The sequence below is a fragment of the Pagrus major genome, chromosome 9 (genome assembly GCF_040436345.1).
Source record: "Pagrus major chromosome 9, Pma_NU_1.0".
Taxonomy (NCBI): domain Eukaryota; kingdom Metazoa; phylum Chordata; class Actinopteri; order Spariformes; family Sparidae; genus Pagrus; species Pagrus major.
Window position 1 is genome coordinate 6224286 of NC_133223.1, and position 16600 is coordinate 6240885.

A 16600-nucleotide genomic window follows, 5' to 3' on the forward strand; every position below is an offset into this window, starting at 1 on the left:
TGATAGCCAACAACGCCACCTAGGGGAATTTCACCCCCAGGAAATCTAAGTATATCACTATATCTTCTAATCTACCAAAAGGACACACAGGTTAAAAGACACTGGCTCTGACGTGATTCCACAAAATACAAATTTTATTCTTGATAATGTTTCTTTCTTTCTTTTAGAAAAGACAATACAGGTTTCCAGTAAAATCAATAATCAAAACAATTAATATTGTGCAATCCGGAAGGGGCCACTTTTAAACGTTGATTAAGTTGTCGATAAGGTGCTAGGTACAGGGCTGAGGGCTCACCGGGCAGAGATGACTTGCTGATAGGGAGAAGGGAAGGGTCCTTATGCTACACCACACGTGAAAACCACACACATTGTTCACACCCAAGTGCACTACTGTACAGGAAAGTGAGGGGGGGACTGCCACCACCAGGGTCAGCCAGTGTCTTGCACCAGTGGCACCACCAGCTCCTGTCCAAAAGAGAGAGACAACTATTAGGCCAGGCAATAAGGTGGGGAACTTGCACAATATGATGAGCCCAGAATACACACACACACTGGATTCTAAATATCACTCGCACACATACACACACACACTTGAACCCGTGGTTTGATCAATTTAGACAAACGAAACCAAAAGAGACAAAAACAACTTAGCGAAAGAGCACAACAGCACACTATATAACAATTTCTCCACCAATCAGTGGAAGGCACAACTTTTAAAACAGGGTTCACTGTACCAGGCAAAAGGCCTGCACACACTCATACACACTCACAAAATAAACAAAACAAACAAAACAATTATTAGGCACTAAAATGGCAACAAGAGCTTTGAAAAAAAATGGAAAAAAAACAACCCAGACAGAACAGCAGTAGGAGGCCCATGCAAGGTGTAGGGGCCCGCTTCGTCAGATGAGCGGCTGGCGGGACGTGGAGGCTTCAGGGCTCCGGCACAGGAGGGGTACACCACAACGATGCAGCTTTAACGTAGGAATCGAATGCCATGCAATGCACGGAAAAGTATGCGCCGACTTCGAGGCCACGCTCCCCCACTTCCGACCTCGATCGGCAAAACACCGCTGACAATGTGAAATGGAGACGAACTCAATTTAACCCAAAGAAGCAAACGCTGTGCGGCGCATGGAACACCGCACACACACACACACCGCCAGGACATCGATCCCCCCACTCAACCTCCAGCCAGATGACAGGCTGACTCTGCTGAAGGTATGAAAAAGTACCAAACTGGCCTGTTGTGCCTCACCGCTGAATGAATGCCGCCACAGCCACGCCAGACCAAGCCACGCTGCAGACGCCGAAGTCTACTACTGAGAAGAGGTAGGAGGACGCGCACCTGAATCAGATGATCCTCACCCGCATATCATTTTCAGGGCGCCGCCCCCGTAATCAAAGTGAAAGAGGCTGGAGAAAGGCGTAGCGCATTTTGTGGCTGCGGCAGCTAGTCGCGGCATTTCCGGTGGCAGCTCCAGCTGCCGGATGAGTGGCCGCGGCAGCTGCCACCACCGCAGCAGCTGCCTCGGACGCTAGTGGCCACGGTGCCCCACTGCCGGGCCAGCAGCCACTATCCGGACGAGCTGCCGGGCCAGCAGCCACTATCCGGACGAGCTGCCGGCCAGCAGCCACTATCCGGACGAGCTGCTGTGCCAGCAGCCACTATCCGGACGAGCTGCCGGGCCAGCAGCCACTATCCGGACGAGCTGCCGGGGCAGCAGCCACTACTGAGGCAGCTGCCTCGTAGGTTATAGTGTCAGCTGCCGATGTCGACGCAGCAGCCGCTACTGAGGCAGCCTCGACATCGGCAGCTGACACTATTGCTACCGCTGTTGAGGCAGCTGCCGAGGGCAACTGACGGTAGTCTTCAGGTGTTCCCACAGCTGCCAGTGAGTTGCCATGGCAACTGCCACTGTTTTACCTACACTAAAGCTGTGCCCTTTATGTTTTTTAATTTATCATCATTTCATTTGGCACAATGAATATCTAACAGATGCAGGTTCGCGATTGAACTGCTCTGCAACTGATGAGTTGATGTCTGTTCGGAGGCTGGGGCAGATATTCAGACTCCTAAGCCTCTCTTCTGGACGTTTCTGGTTTTTCTGGTGGAATCTGTCATAGAGTGAATATCTCTCTGTTGTGCCTGTGATAGGATGTGTTGCTGCCATTCTGTCACCATCGAGACTTCCCTGTAGTGGGAGTGGGAACCTCAGGTTCTTAACCCACTTCATGTCCATCTGCAATTCCTCATTGACAGCCAGCTTGATGTTGTCAGGGGTTGGACCACACAGTCTTCCATCATGTTGCTTGAAATACAGTTGTCTTGTCCGGTTGTTTGTATGCCGAGCAACTTGTCCAGCCACATCTGAAATGTAGCATGTGGGGAACTGTTTAAAACTCAGCAGCCCATCAGCGTGGTCCCTGGCTGACTCCGTCCAGAATAGGAAATTTAGATAGTATACAACTCTGTGCATACATGAAAAATGAAGGACACCACCTAAAGAATAGAAAAGATCATATAACATAATGCTGTTATAGGAAGGAAAAACAAATAAATCCAAAAAATATATCCAAAAATTTCTCACCACCAGCTTTCTGTAGTTTCCAAAATAGCTTGGGGTATATGTCTTTGAAGTTCAGCAGTTCCTCAAGCCTGATAATCAGATCTGCAACGGTGCCCTCTGCTGACACACCTAAGGCATTACAAGCATCTTGTAGTTCTTTTTTTTTGAGGCTATAAGTTGAAAAGACAAAAAAGAGACCCATTATGTCACTGGTGTGGTGGGGTGTTGGACCCTAGTCCAAGGAGTGAGTGGACAACAGGAGTATATATACTGGCTTGATTACAGATGGGATAACATATGAGGTGGGTGTGGCTGACTGGCAGGAGTGGAGCAGTGGTGGGGTGAGTGCAAATTAACCTGAGAGCCAGGAAGGAAAAGAGAAAACTAAGGGGGAAAACACTGTGATCCTGACACATTACACACACACAGTATGTCATATAACATATTGTTGCAAAAAACAAAATAAAACCCACAACCTTAGGAATACGGATGACATAGAATTTAGGCCTATGTCTACAGATACAGTATACTGACAGACAAGCAATATTAACACGAAGTGTACCTTCTTTGAATCAAGTAGATCCAGAATGATGTCCTCATTTATCTCTTTGAGGGGATGCTTGGTTTCAGCATCGGGGTTTTTTTTCATGGCCTTTCTGAACTCTGTTTTGGGTAGAGTCTTTCCCACTCTGGTGTGCTCTCCCATCCACAGTGCCAAAGTGGAGTGTCCAACAGAGTCGTGGTATGGGTTGGCCACAGATGTTCCTATTAATAAAACATATAGTATTTTTCGTAGTTTACATTAGTTCCAAGATTTGTTTGTCGCCAAGCTTATGTCAAAGTGTAAGGTTGATACCGTTGTTTTTTCACACTTTTCAAAATTTATGATAGTATAAAGCACTGGCCATATGTAGTCCATACCTGATATGAGTCCTTCTGCTATCAGTGACCTGTCCAAGTCTGACCATGCCTTCACTATATCCACTTCAAAGTCTTCCTCAGAAACAGTATCTGGATCTGGCCTTTTAAATGTGCCAACTGCAAATGAAGTTTTGCACAGAATTACAAAAGCATAGCACCAACACAAACATTCATAGAGAAACATAGAGTCACCAATAACTTCACATATGAAATTCCAAAAATTATTAAACATTTGCCACTGCAACCTTCTGAAATAAAAAATAAATTATTTAATCACTGCCCACCTGACATACTTGGTACAGGCACACATTTGTATCTTTAAGTCGGTTGTGAGAATCTACATCATAAATGTAATGTTACCATGGATTAAAACATATTGGAAAAATATTCTTAAGTGGGATATCAAAGGCCAGTTTCCAGTTGGCGTCAGCCACGACCACAGCTGGATGGTGCCCACACTGGTAGCAGGAAAACTGAAACTTGAAATTAGTGAGCGATAAAAAGTGATGAAATGCTTTTCTCACTGTTTTGTGATGGTATCGGTTGTCATTTAACAATGACATAGTGTCCAGCATACGTCCACTGGTTGTCTTGTTCTGTAATGAATCAACATACAAATATGATATCTGTTATCAATTACTCGCTGACATAAATGCTGGCTGAAATTTTTTGGCCTAAATGTTTTTATGATTTCCTTACCGCCAAACCAGAAAGCAAAAGCTCACACAATGGCAATGTCAAGAGGACGCGGTTATTGAAGTTGTGAAAACCAGTGGTATATTCCTGGAACCTCACAACGTTAGTGCATGCTGGGCACTGTTTTACAGCTACAGAGACACCTGTTAATTGAAAGAAAAGTAGTTTAAAGTTTAATTATATATAGCACTGTACATTATTTGCCATAGCACATGTCATTTAAAACAAATATGAATGTGATGTCATATGATGGGTACATTCTTGCAAAAGCATAGAATAACATTTTTTATAGACTTACCTTTCTGGACATAATTAATCCCATACACCACAGCTTGCGTGGTTACTGTGTTGGAGGGATTCAGAGCTGGAGGGGTGGGACCAGGACAGTACGGACAAGTGTTTTCTGTGGGGACAAAACACGGTGGTGGTGGTTGCTGCTCCTTAGTCCTCAGCTCCACAGGCAAATCCTGTAGGAATGGGATGCGCTTGTGTGTCATGAAGTAGGTAGGTTGTTGTTCACAGCTGATGCTGGTTTCAACAATGTGACTTTCCAGGTCATCAATATCTTGTGTCTGAATGTCCAATGTTTCCATTAAAGTGCCTGGGGACTCTTGAAAAATCCACCACATGGCCATCATGCGGTGGATACACCGGTGTGAAGTCCCAGTCCCCCGACACTGACAGTTCCATTGTCCCGCAACTGTGTCAAACGTGACTATAGTCCTTCTGAACTGACACCAGTTGTCTGTCTGTGATGTGAAGACTGAGAAGAAAACCCACCGTTTGGAGTATCCCTCATCTTCAAAAATAACTGGAAAAACACTGTCCAATCCAAGTTTGTTTGCATCCAGGTTGAGGTTTTCGCATTGACACCCCATTCTGAGGACATCAATCCCTTACTCAACATGTCCTTGAGGGAGGCAGATGTGAGGACAGCTGGCTTTGCATATGACTTGGCATTCTTTGTTCTCTCCAAGTGTTTGCATTCCTTTCCAGGATTTCCTGAGGACCATGCAATTTGCATGCATTTCATGCAATTTGGAATCTCACAGTCAATTTTTGGTGGGTTAGTGGACTTGATTACATGCACCGGCAAAACAGGGCTGTGGTCATACTTTGGTGTGACATAAATCCCATTTCTTACGTCAATGCAAATCATGGGGGCAATGTCCAAGCAATGTACATCTTTGATATGTCTTTTTAGATTTTTTTGGGAACTTAGCTCAGATGTACAGTGGGGACATGACACCTTTTCTGGTTTACTGTCCAAGTTGTCTGCAGGGTCTTCTGTGACATTGTCAGCTTTTCATTTTAAAGCCTTTGTTTTTTATTTGGCAGATAAGACAAAGACACAGTTGTTATTGTGAAACATTAAAGTACTTATAAAAGATCTTTAAACCACAATACAAAAGCCACTGTATTTCTGCTCTGAGACTAGCTCTAGAGTATATTTGTTTTTTGCCACACCCAGGGAGCTGCAATCGAAGACATTACTGAGGAGGACACACCACTGATGACCATCAGACTAAACAATTGCAAAATTATGAAACAACAATTTAAAGTGAAATATTTCTTAGATATAAAGGCAGAAACATATAGTCATCTTCCTGGGGGCTGACTGAGGGACTGAAGTAAGCACCCACAGATTTAACCTTGTTAAAAATGTAATTCAACTCTGCCAGGACACAAAAATATGCTCCTTTCTGGACACACATCATAGCTTTTATATGCTGTGTGGTGTTTTTAGCATTACCTGCATCAAACTCAACAATTTGGCACTTTCTGAAAAAAATCTGTAATAAAACATAATGACAAATACTAATATTTTACTGTCATTTAATACCTCGTTTTTTGCTTGATGCAATACCTGCAGGAAACAAATGGAAAGAAATTGTGGTAAACATTAGGATTATATAATTGTATAGTTCATAAAATTAAAGTAGACTTTAAATACAAAGAAAAAAACAGAAAATTGAGAAAATCGATATAGCTACAGTTATTGATTTATATCTTTGTATGTATTTTCTTTTGCAAATTTTGGGAAACGGTAAAACTCTAGACAGATTATGGCTTTCACATAATATAAGGATTACAGCCTCTTCCACACAGTGAGCCAAACAGCTTATTAAGGGGACTAAAAATGTCAGGTATTCAGCCAGTGATGCTTACACACATATCAGCTACTGAATTGATTGAGGGGGGGGCTTAAATGTTTCATGAAATAGCATGGCCGTGAAAAAGTTTTAAAATTGCAATATGGACAATGGTAGTGGCTTCTGGATGCTTGTGTTTTGTCCTTGCAGAAGCAGGCCACCACAAATTTCTCTGAAAAAAAAATGGGTCAAAAACAAAAAACAAACAAAAAAAGAATATATATTTTCAATAAATGTAATCACGTCCTACACCTTTATTGTTCAGCTGTACTACATACCTTGATTGTTTTCCACAAAGTACATTGCATCTGCAAGATGGTTTTTGCAAAGATGATTCTTATTTGCCAGTTCCTTTTTTTGACAGAAGACACATTCAGACCCACCACAGGCCAAAAACGATGCTACATCGGAGAACATCTGATGTGAACCTATCAAAACAAATAACAAAGGTGACAAAATCAGAGCCCCCGGGCTCAAACTTTATAACACTATAAGTACATGAGAAAGTGTTTTTTGTAGGTTTAAGTAAATCTTTCTGCTGTGTTTCACAGAGATTTATCTCACTAATTCCTTTTATTTACTTATAAGCCCAACTCACCTTCCATTTTCCAAACTCATTGAAAAAAGTTGAGAGTCTGTGGAAACATTAAAGTTAAAGTCATTGGCCAATGAAATTAGACTTCAAATATTTGGTTTGTTGTGGAAAATATTTTTTGTTTACGTTTTTTTCTCATCACAGACCACATGCTTTTGAAAAATTCTCATGTTAATTATCACGATTAAATTACCTACCAAAGTTTCTTCAGTCCTCAGGGCAAGTCCGTGATTTGCAACGGCGGAGATGACAACTGAACGTCTTAAGGGATGTCAAGTTGACAAGATGGCTGGCAGTGACACACCTTTTCTGACACTGTTGACACCCCCAGGGGACAGCTTCTTGTCACCGTGATTTACAGTTTGCAACTTAAAATCAACACAAAATACAACAGCACAAACAGTTATGCTCAATGGAAATCAATGGAAGCTCATTATTAACATGTTGACACGTTTTAAAATAAAAATACATTTCTGACCATTTTGATTGTTTACTTACGTTAACTTTGATCCTCTTTGTCTCCTGCCGTCTCTATCCCGAAAATGGTTAGGAACAACGTATTGTGTAGGTCTTACATCGCTCTTTTCCAGTGTGTGGCCTTGTCAAGTTTGAAGAATTTTTAATGTACTTGTGTGTGCCTAATGTACTACTTAGCACTTTCATGCACAACATGTATCAAAATTACCTGTATTCATGTAATGTTATATATGCCTGAATGTTCCTTTTCTTTAGGCTATATTTGAAACTATGTTACTATATACATCTTTTCAATTTCCAAAAATCTTTATTTTTCATTACTTTATTTATTAAAAGGCTAAAAAATTGGGGTGTGGGGGGATTTTATGCCTTTAATGATAGTGCACCTTGGAGAGAGAGACAGGAGATGGAGAGAGGGGGGAGAGACACACAGTACAGGGACGTCCGATGCGAGACTCGAACCGGGGCCTCTGCAGTGAGGGCTATAGTCCCTTCAATACATATGAGGCACCTACTTATCTCACTGCGCCATCTCTTTGACATATATGTATGAAAAAATGAGTCATGACCCATGTATTTAGAGCGATTTCAAACAAGAAACAAGAGATTCAAAGTGTTTATTGTCATGTACAGCAAGAAAAAACAAGTTTCTCTGTGCAATTAATTTTTTTCTTTGCTGTCCACACTGATGCCGAGTTATAAAATAGAATAAAAAAAGAAATTACAATAAATAAAGAATACAAATCTTATTTGTATACAAAAGTGAAGTGTCTGATGTTAGCAATGCAATGTGCAAAATGTACAGTGATGAGGGAGTCCGTGGTTGTGACTCCTGTTATCTGTTCAGGATTATGATGAAAGAGGGGATGAAAGAGTTTTTCAGCCTTGATGTTCTGCATTTCACACTTCTGTAGGCTACCTCCGGCCTGAGGGTGGAAGTGTGAACAGTCTGTGATGTGGGTGGGTGGGGTTGTAGTCTTGAAGCAGGTGGGAACAGTGCTCTTGCTGGGGGAGAGGTTCAGGTGTTGTGGCCCTAGACCTCCTGGTGTTCTGCTTATCTGGGTCTGAAAAATATTACATAAATAAATAAAAAAACATAAAGGGCATAGCTTTAGTGTAGGTAAAACAGTGGCAGTTGCACCCACTGGCAGCTGTGAGAACACCTAAAGGTGTAACCGGCAAGTGCCGAAATACCGTCAGTTGCCGATGTCGAGGCTGCCTCAGTAGTGGCTGCTGCCCCGGCAGCTCGTCCGGATAGTGGCTGCTGGCCCGGCAGCTCGTACAGATAGTGGCTGCTGCCCTGGCAGCGGGGCACCGCGGCCACTAGCGTCCGAGGCAGCTGCCGCGGTGGTGCAGCTCGTCCGGACAGTAGCTCGTCCGGATAGTGGATGCTGCCCCGGCAGCTCGTATGGATAGTGGCTGCTGGCCCGGCAGCTCGTACGGATAGTGGCTGCTGCCCCGGCAGCGGAGCACCGCGGCCACTAGCGAGCGAGTCTGTTTTGGTTCAAATCTATCAAACGTGTACACTTATTTGTGTGTGTACAATGTGTCAAATCTGAATTGAATTATCAACATTACAAAATAAACATTAACCCATTGGTGATTAACAACTATATTTACCACAGCAGTACCAGCGTCACGCATTTTAACTGAAAGTTAAACTTTGGAGGTTTTATAGTCCCTTGAAGTTTAACATATCTGACGTTGGATGTTCAAATGAGTAAAAACCGAGTATAAACCCATTACTTAAATTTAAATGTCATGTCTGCGCCACTTGATGTCGCCATTTTCTCTTGCTTCCTCTTCTGTTTCGGGACTGAGCAGCGGTGCGCAAAGGATCTTGGGATATGTGAGGCCGCGAAGGATAGTAGCGGTGCGTCCTCCTAAATGAGGGTGGGGAAGGCTGCATTTGTGGGCTGCATGTGGAGCAGCCTTCGAATTTGGACAGCCTTCGCGCAGCGTTGTGACGTAATTGGCCTTCAAATGCGCCCTTCGTGGGCTGCAGCCCCTGAATTTGGACACAGCCATAGTACCAACAAAGTCACGTGTGACCTGGGTGAAGCAAGCAACTTGATATAGGGACCTGGTACCCAGCAGTCGTCTCCTACAGAATCTTCTCATCAAGACTCCAAGAGAAGGTGAACTCTGGCGGTCATTCAGAATTCATAGAACTTTTGTTACATATGTAACTCTCCTATTTCATTTTTCCTGAACGGCAGAGACATTATGCAATACAGATGAAACCTCTTAAAACTTCCCGTTCCTCCATGATGGGTTCATGTTCAGACCTGGAAGAGTCCGAGACTGGAATGAGATCCCCCACGATGACGTAGTGAACGCAGGGCCGAATTTTAAATGCCCCTAAGCGCCATGTGTGGAAACCAGTTGCTATGGTTTATCTATCCACCAGGAGGAGCTTCCATGATGGAAGCTGAAGCATTACATCAGCGTGAAATCAGCTGTTCTTACTGTATCATATACAGTATTTGCGTATGTGAGAGAATGCGATTCCCACACAGAGCATATTTAATGATCATTAGACTACCATACCATGACGTCATTAATATTATGCTTCAGCTTTTTGCTTTTCAACAGTACTGCATGAAAGTGAAAGTAATATGGCTGGGGAAGGAAAAAACTGCGTGTGCAGCACTTGTCTGAGCGGCTGACTGCGATAACAGTATCTGTGGTGATACCGGAACAAACTATTGTAGTGTAAGAAACGTTTTCTTCTTTGTTATTGTAGTTATATAAAAGTAATTTCTCATACTTTTAGATTACTGCTAGACTACGTGATCAGGTACATGTGAAAATCCAGGAGCAAACTTTTTTGCCACAGCGAAGGCTGAAGGCCAACAAACATGGATTGAAGCAGAATATTTTGTAAGGTAAAAACATGTTGTGGTTTTTTGATTTATTACATCAACCTTTTTTCAATATATTTTGAGTTTTGGACTTTTCAAATGCTCGGAAATGATTAGGAATGTTCAGATTACACGAGTCATAAGCAATCCTATGCAAACACAAAACATTTGCTAATTTTTTCCATATTTCCGCAAATGTGGAAGACACAGAGGGTTTTTGGTGAAGCAATTGTAACCATTTTTAAAGATTATAAAAGTGAATTACATATATAATAACTAATTAGATTAATAATGGAAGCTGGACCAGAATCAGAAGATACTAAATTCGACAGGAGCCACGGTATGAGCAACAATAAGGAGACAGACACGAGAATAACAGTTGAGTAGCCACCCTTATAATTTTTAACAAAATCCAAAATTACCCAAACATTTAGAAAAATAAGAAAGTAGTGTGCACACTAGAAAATAAAAAAAAAAAGTGTCCGTTGGGGCCCTTAAACAAGATAAAAAGTTGTTTCAGGTTTGTTTGTTTGAGTCACTGCAGTTCACCTGATTCCCAGGATCAAAGTAAGGCACTTTGGTCGTGTAGTGTAATGTCAGTGTGTAATGTTTGTGTGAATAGGTGTGTACGTGGATCTCCTCGGTGCCGAACTTTCTTCAGGGTACTTGGCTCGCCATCAGTTTCAGCAGGAAGTGTGTCCTGAACCACATTCAGTCCTCCAAAAAAAACCTGACCTATAGACAGGGTCAGATAATTAACATTCAACACCGTTCGTTCTCAGATGCATCATTAGGGATATTCTGTCAAAAGATGCACACCTTTACATCTAATTCCGACATGAATATTATTATCTTATCTCTATTCAAATCTCAAATCTTTGTTTTAGTTGTACAACATTCAGTCTTAAGTCTTAAGTATCATTTATGAGAACTAAACATTAAAGTGCTCACATATTTACCTGCTGTTCGTGTGAACAGGGTTTCAATAATAGCTATGGTAAGTAACCATTAACATTCAAAATATCATGTATCATAACCATATCAGAACCATGTGCAAATAAAATAACAGTACACATTCTGAGTAAAGACTTAGAGGTATTAAAGAAGTGTGCTCAATTTACTCTTACACTATATAGGCCTATTCGTGAAAGAGAAATGCACCAAAAATTACCCTCTTGTAACTTTAAGCTCAGTTGAAGTAACATAAATAAAATATTGTAACATTCATCACAACATATGAAATTACTCATTTTCCTTTTAAATTGGCATTAGGAAAATGTAAACACTTCCCCTTTAAATATATTCACATCAGCATGAAATGATAACCACAATGTAAACATGTTCAGAAATATTGCACCATTATTCACTTCAGTTCACTCTCATAACCTTAATATCACCAATGCTTTCTTTTAGCACTCGGATAAACAAGGGATAAAAGGGGAAAATAGCACCAGAGCAGCTAAAATGCACATTTCTCACCGTTGCTCTGTGTGTATCAAGGCGAAGCACGCCGGAGTCGGACTTCGTAACAGCTCTCTAGATGAAAGGCAAGTGGTTAGCCTGTTAGGCACAGAGGTAGCATTAGCATCGAAGACGACGGTAAGCGTCAACAAGCTGTTTTATCATCGGATAATTGACTCGTCTTACCGACGCAACTCCTCTCCTTTGCTCCGTCACTCAGCTCCGGACTCCAGTGGGTAAGTGCTCCACTCTCTTTTTCCTTTTTCACAGGTAAACTCCGGGGTTTCCTCCTGTTTTCTCTCCTCTTTTACATGCAGCGGCCCTCGCTTCTCTGGCTGAAGTCGGAAGGGACCGGGAAAATAGCGCGCTTTGCATTTCGCTTCGAGACGACAGGCTGAGCGTGGCTTGCGTAGCCTCTGATTGGCTGCTGAGACTAGGTACCCCCCCACGTGGGGCTACGTGAACTGTGTGGTGCATTTAATTGCAATGGGAAAATTAACACTTCAGCGACTGAACATTACAAATAAAGATAATATAAGAAAATATACAGTCTCTCTTCCTTTTGTTATAGCTGAATGTTTTTTACACCTGGCTACACAATGATTATATCTAGTCCCTTTTGAGTCCGCCATGAATGCTCCAGAGATCGTGGGATTTCCCAAACTGAATAAATACTGCACATATTAACACAAAACTGCTTAGCTAGCTCAAAGTTGTTATGACTAAAATACCTGCTGAAGAAGAATATTTTCCACGGAGAGATTTAGGTAGGCTAGTATGGCTAGTACATATCTGCAGACTTCATGTGAAGTAACTTTATAGGGTTAAAAATTCCAAAAGCTGAAATGTATGGAAAAAATATTGATGTAATCCTAAGTGCTGTAATCGTAACTGGACTTGTTTCAGTTTCTTGAAGATGTTTCACCTCTCATCCAAGAGGCTTCTTAAGTTCTAACTAACTGGAGGAGTCGTTAGGGCCACTTGTGTAACGACTCTGAAACTCAGAGCTCACGTGTACTTAACAATGGCGGAATGGCTCCTGCCGACCTAACACGTGCCTTTAACCACATTGTAGTTTGGACAGAGCTGAACTCTGAGGTTCTGAATTTGGTGTACTTGCTACCGCAACACAAGTGTCTGAGTGAACAAATAAACTCAAAGGTCACACATGTCATTAAAGACTCTGTTTCAGTGTGTGTTTAATCATTTTCACATGGCAAAACAAAGTTTACTCTCAGATTTACGCACGCACCTGACAACGTGGTCTATCTGTAATCTAACAGCATGAGAAATTACATTTATATAACTACAATAATACACAAGAAAAAAAATGTTTTCGGCTCTTATGCTATAATAGTTTGTCCCGTTGTTGTTAAATCATTAATTCCCCAGCCATATTACTTTGCTGTTGAAAAAGGCAAAGACTGCCAAACTCAAGCCTAAAGCCTCTTGGGAAGAACAGAGGGGTTGGGCGGGGCCACATAGTGACCCCAGACCCATCAGAATTCCAACGCAAGCAGACCCTGGCAACTGACAGGGCATGCAGATCACCAACCCTCTTATCAGATGCAGTAGCATGGAGAAAAACATTTTTACCAGACAGCCATGTGAGGTTAGCCTGTTCAAGTGGCTCAATAAAAATATATTATAAAAGTCCTCCCTTGCAAAAAGATAAGTATACAGTATGCAAATATTATACATTATGCATACAGTTAAATAATGTTCATGAATTATCAAGGTTTCAAGAACAGCTATATCCTTTGCCAACCATGATGAATCACATTAATTTAATGCTATCACAAAAGTTTACATAATTCTGCTCTTAAATTGTGGAAAGCCTACACATTTGTGAGTAGTAGGACAATATCACCCATATTTTACTACCTGAATGAAACAATTCCAAACAATATCTAGACAGTACAACTATAATGGTTTTCAAGAAAAATGAGGCCTCTCCAAACTAACGTGGGGGCCTTGGATGAAACCATGTTTCCAGCTTTTCAGTCATGATTAGGAAGCGTCAAAAATCTCAATGTTCTGCTCACTATAGAATAAACTACTAGGCGTCTATCAAATTGGATGTAATGACTTAATGAACAAGCCAGCGATTTCAGACACAGAAACTTAGTACATTGTGTCAGTTCAGGACAAGCAGACCCATTTCATTCATGCTTCATCATCAGTGGCTCAATCACATCAGCTGATGAGCAACCAGAAAATATTTCCTTATCTTTTGAATGTTTTGGTGTTCTCCTGCAGCCATCGTGAATTTCATATATTATTATTAATTCCAAACAACAGACATCCAGTAATATTTGACTTCCCTCAGTTTGACTTCCCTCAGTTTCTCGTCACTGTTCAGTATTATACTTTTCCTCTGGTAACTATTTATTTATATTATATAATGTATTTATATATAAAACAGTTTCTTTCAGTATATATTTCAGTATATAAAATAAAACATGACCACATGTTATGTTATATATAATATCATGATAATTTGAAAAATATGGTTCTGTTCTTTTGATGAAGTCAAGAGACTATGAAATCAAAGTAAGCTAGGTTTTGGTTTTCAAATAGAAAATACACAATCATTTAATTAATTAATGCATGCTTTTTTCACATTGGATATTCTGTTTAAACATTAATATGTTTATGCTTCAATGATTATTACTGAAGTATCTTAATCACAAGCCACATGAACTGTTGAGGTTTCACACATGAATGTCAGTGTTTATCTCTGTATGTATGTCCATGAGGAAATCTGACTAGAAGAGTCCAACATTGATCAACAGTTTAATGTATACATACATACACAGTATACAATTAAAGAACATCAACAATTTTTCATGATTTGCTCAAGAATAGCACAATTAATTATCATTCCTCTCCCATTAAAAAACGTTAGTTTGAAAACCCTTACATGTTATCATATTATTATAGCATCACGTGACCCAGGCTTCAGTACCTTAAGTGTCAGAATGTGTCGAATAGATTTTCTGAACCAGGGGTAGAAAAAGGCATATATGACAGGGTTCAAACAGGAGTTAAAATGTGCCAGCCAGATTTCAAAGGGTACAGATGAAGCATCGACTGATGTATCTTCACCTACCAGACTGGGGTAATAGTATGGACAGAAACACAACAAAAACACAACTAGGACAATACCAAGAGTCCTTGCCGCTTTCAACTCTGTTTTCTTCACAGTTACTGTCCCTGAACGTTGGGCTGTTACAGCTGCAATATGAGACCGCATGGCACGTGCCTGAGACACAGCCACCACAAATACTCTCATATACAGAATTATGATGATGGCAATGGGTATAATAAAGGTGAAAACAAGGTCAATAATCCCTGCTATGTAATTGATTACAACCACACACTCTCCAAAACAGGAGTTGGATTTTCCAGGTTTTTCCAAGTGATCATGTAAAAGGAGAATCCTGAACAGAACAGAACAAACCCAACTCAAACAAACACAGATTTGTGCTCTTCTTGTAGTGACTTTGGTGGGGTATTGCAGAGGCTCACATATAGCTATATAGCGGTCAATTGATATGAGCACCATGTTGGCTACTGAGGCAGAGGTAATGATATAGTCCACAACATAATACATAGTGCACAGAATGTCACCAAGAAACCAGCAGGACTCTATGTAGATGATTTCAACTGGCATCAGCACGAGGCCCACAAGGAGGTCTGAGACAGCCAGAGAGAGGAGGAGGAGGTTGGTAGGGGTATGGAGCTGCCTGGAGAAGGAGAATATCATCACTTTACATATTTTAGCCACAAAGTCATAACAAATGATTTAATTTGTTCTTTAAATGTAATAATGCAGCAACGTGTCTAAATGAAAAGAGGCAATGGCAATAAAGACATTACACACTGTAAATTATCAACAAACAGACACAAAATAGCTGTGTGCGTGAGAGACGGCAGAGACAGTATAGTGTGTCACAACTATATCAGAATAAAACAATTTAAAAGTTATTATATTTATGAAAACACTTTAGATGATTATATCTGCCTGAAGTGGGAGATGGAGATGATGACCAGCAGGTTTAGAGACACGGTGATCAGAGAAATGGAGGAAAGAAGAACATAAATGAGCATGGCTTCAGTGCGAGGATGTGTAGGTTTCTCGCAAGATGAGTTTAGCTGTGGAAAGCAGAGTTCTGTTCCATCCAATGACTCCATCACCAAAGAGGAGAAGTTCTGCCAAGTTCCGGCAGCTCTCTGTCCAAAACACTGTCACACAGCTCTTTTATAACTATTGTCCCTGTGCCTTCTTCACACTAGAGCTCATGTTTTCTCACAGTTCACATAGCGACTGATGTCCCTCCTCCCTCACATCATGCTCTTTCTGTATTGTGTACCTACACTTGTTTTTATGCCTCCATGCCGTCAATAGCTGTGGCTAGAGGTATTATGTTTTGGGGTTGTCCATACATGCATCCCATTCTTGTGTAGGCGATATCTCAAGAGGGCCTCAGGGAATATCTTCAAATTTGTTCACTTAAACTGGTGGATAAACTGATCAGATATTGGTGGTCGAAGGTGACTGTGAGCTCACAAAACACATTTTTGACCATTACTCAACAATTCATATAATGATTATGACAACATTTTACACAAATATCTCATAGTGATGATACTTTATTTTCAAAAGGTCAAAGGTCAACTTCACAATGACATCATAATATTAGGCAAAACATGTTCTAGTCATCAATTAATGCCATAGCTCAAGAACAGCAACTTGACTATTGTGCGGAGTCATATATTTGTAGTGTTTTAGTATTGTAGTGTAATTGTATCTGTGTGCTTAGTGTATTTTGCCAGCATATTTTGCACTTTTTCCCCCGT

General features: G+C 41.0%; 1 protein-coding gene and 1 long non-coding RNA gene across 2 annotated transcripts; both read right to left on the reverse strand.

Moving 5' to 3' along the window:
* Nucleotides 1-10802: 10802 nt before the first annotated feature.
* Nucleotides 10803-12012, reverse strand: LOC141002470 (uncharacterized). Its single transcript, XR_012179631.1, has 3 exons — nucleotides 11924-12012; nucleotides 11756-11836; nucleotides 10803-11011 (listed from the first exon to the last, which is right to left on the reverse strand). It is a non-coding gene; the product is annotated as an uncharacterized lncRNA (long non-coding RNA).
* A 2654-nt stretch (nucleotides 12013-14666) lies between these two features.
* LOC141002458 (trace amine-associated receptor 13c-like) lies at nucleotides 14667-15934 on the reverse strand. Its single transcript, XM_073473798.1, has 2 exons — nucleotides 15765-15934; nucleotides 14667-15486 (listed from the first exon to the last, which is right to left on the reverse strand). Exons 1-2 carry the CDS (start codon nucleotides 15932-15934, stop codon nucleotides 14667-14669), a joined length of 990 nt encoding a protein of 329 aa, XP_073329899.1.
* Between the last annotated feature and the right edge of the window lie 666 nt (nucleotides 15935-16600).

What these genes read in the sequence shown, in the direction of transcription:
- LOC141002458 (XM_073473798.1), bottom strand. Translation starts at nt 15,934, where the DNA reads ATGGAGTCATTGGATGGAACAGAACTCTGCTTTCCACAGCTAAACTCA. An exon ending in ATCTCCATCTCCCACTTCAG is followed by an intron (nt 15,487 to 15,764) that starts GCAGATATAATC and finishes CTCCTTCTCCAG; the next exon opens with GCAGCTCCATACCCCTACCA.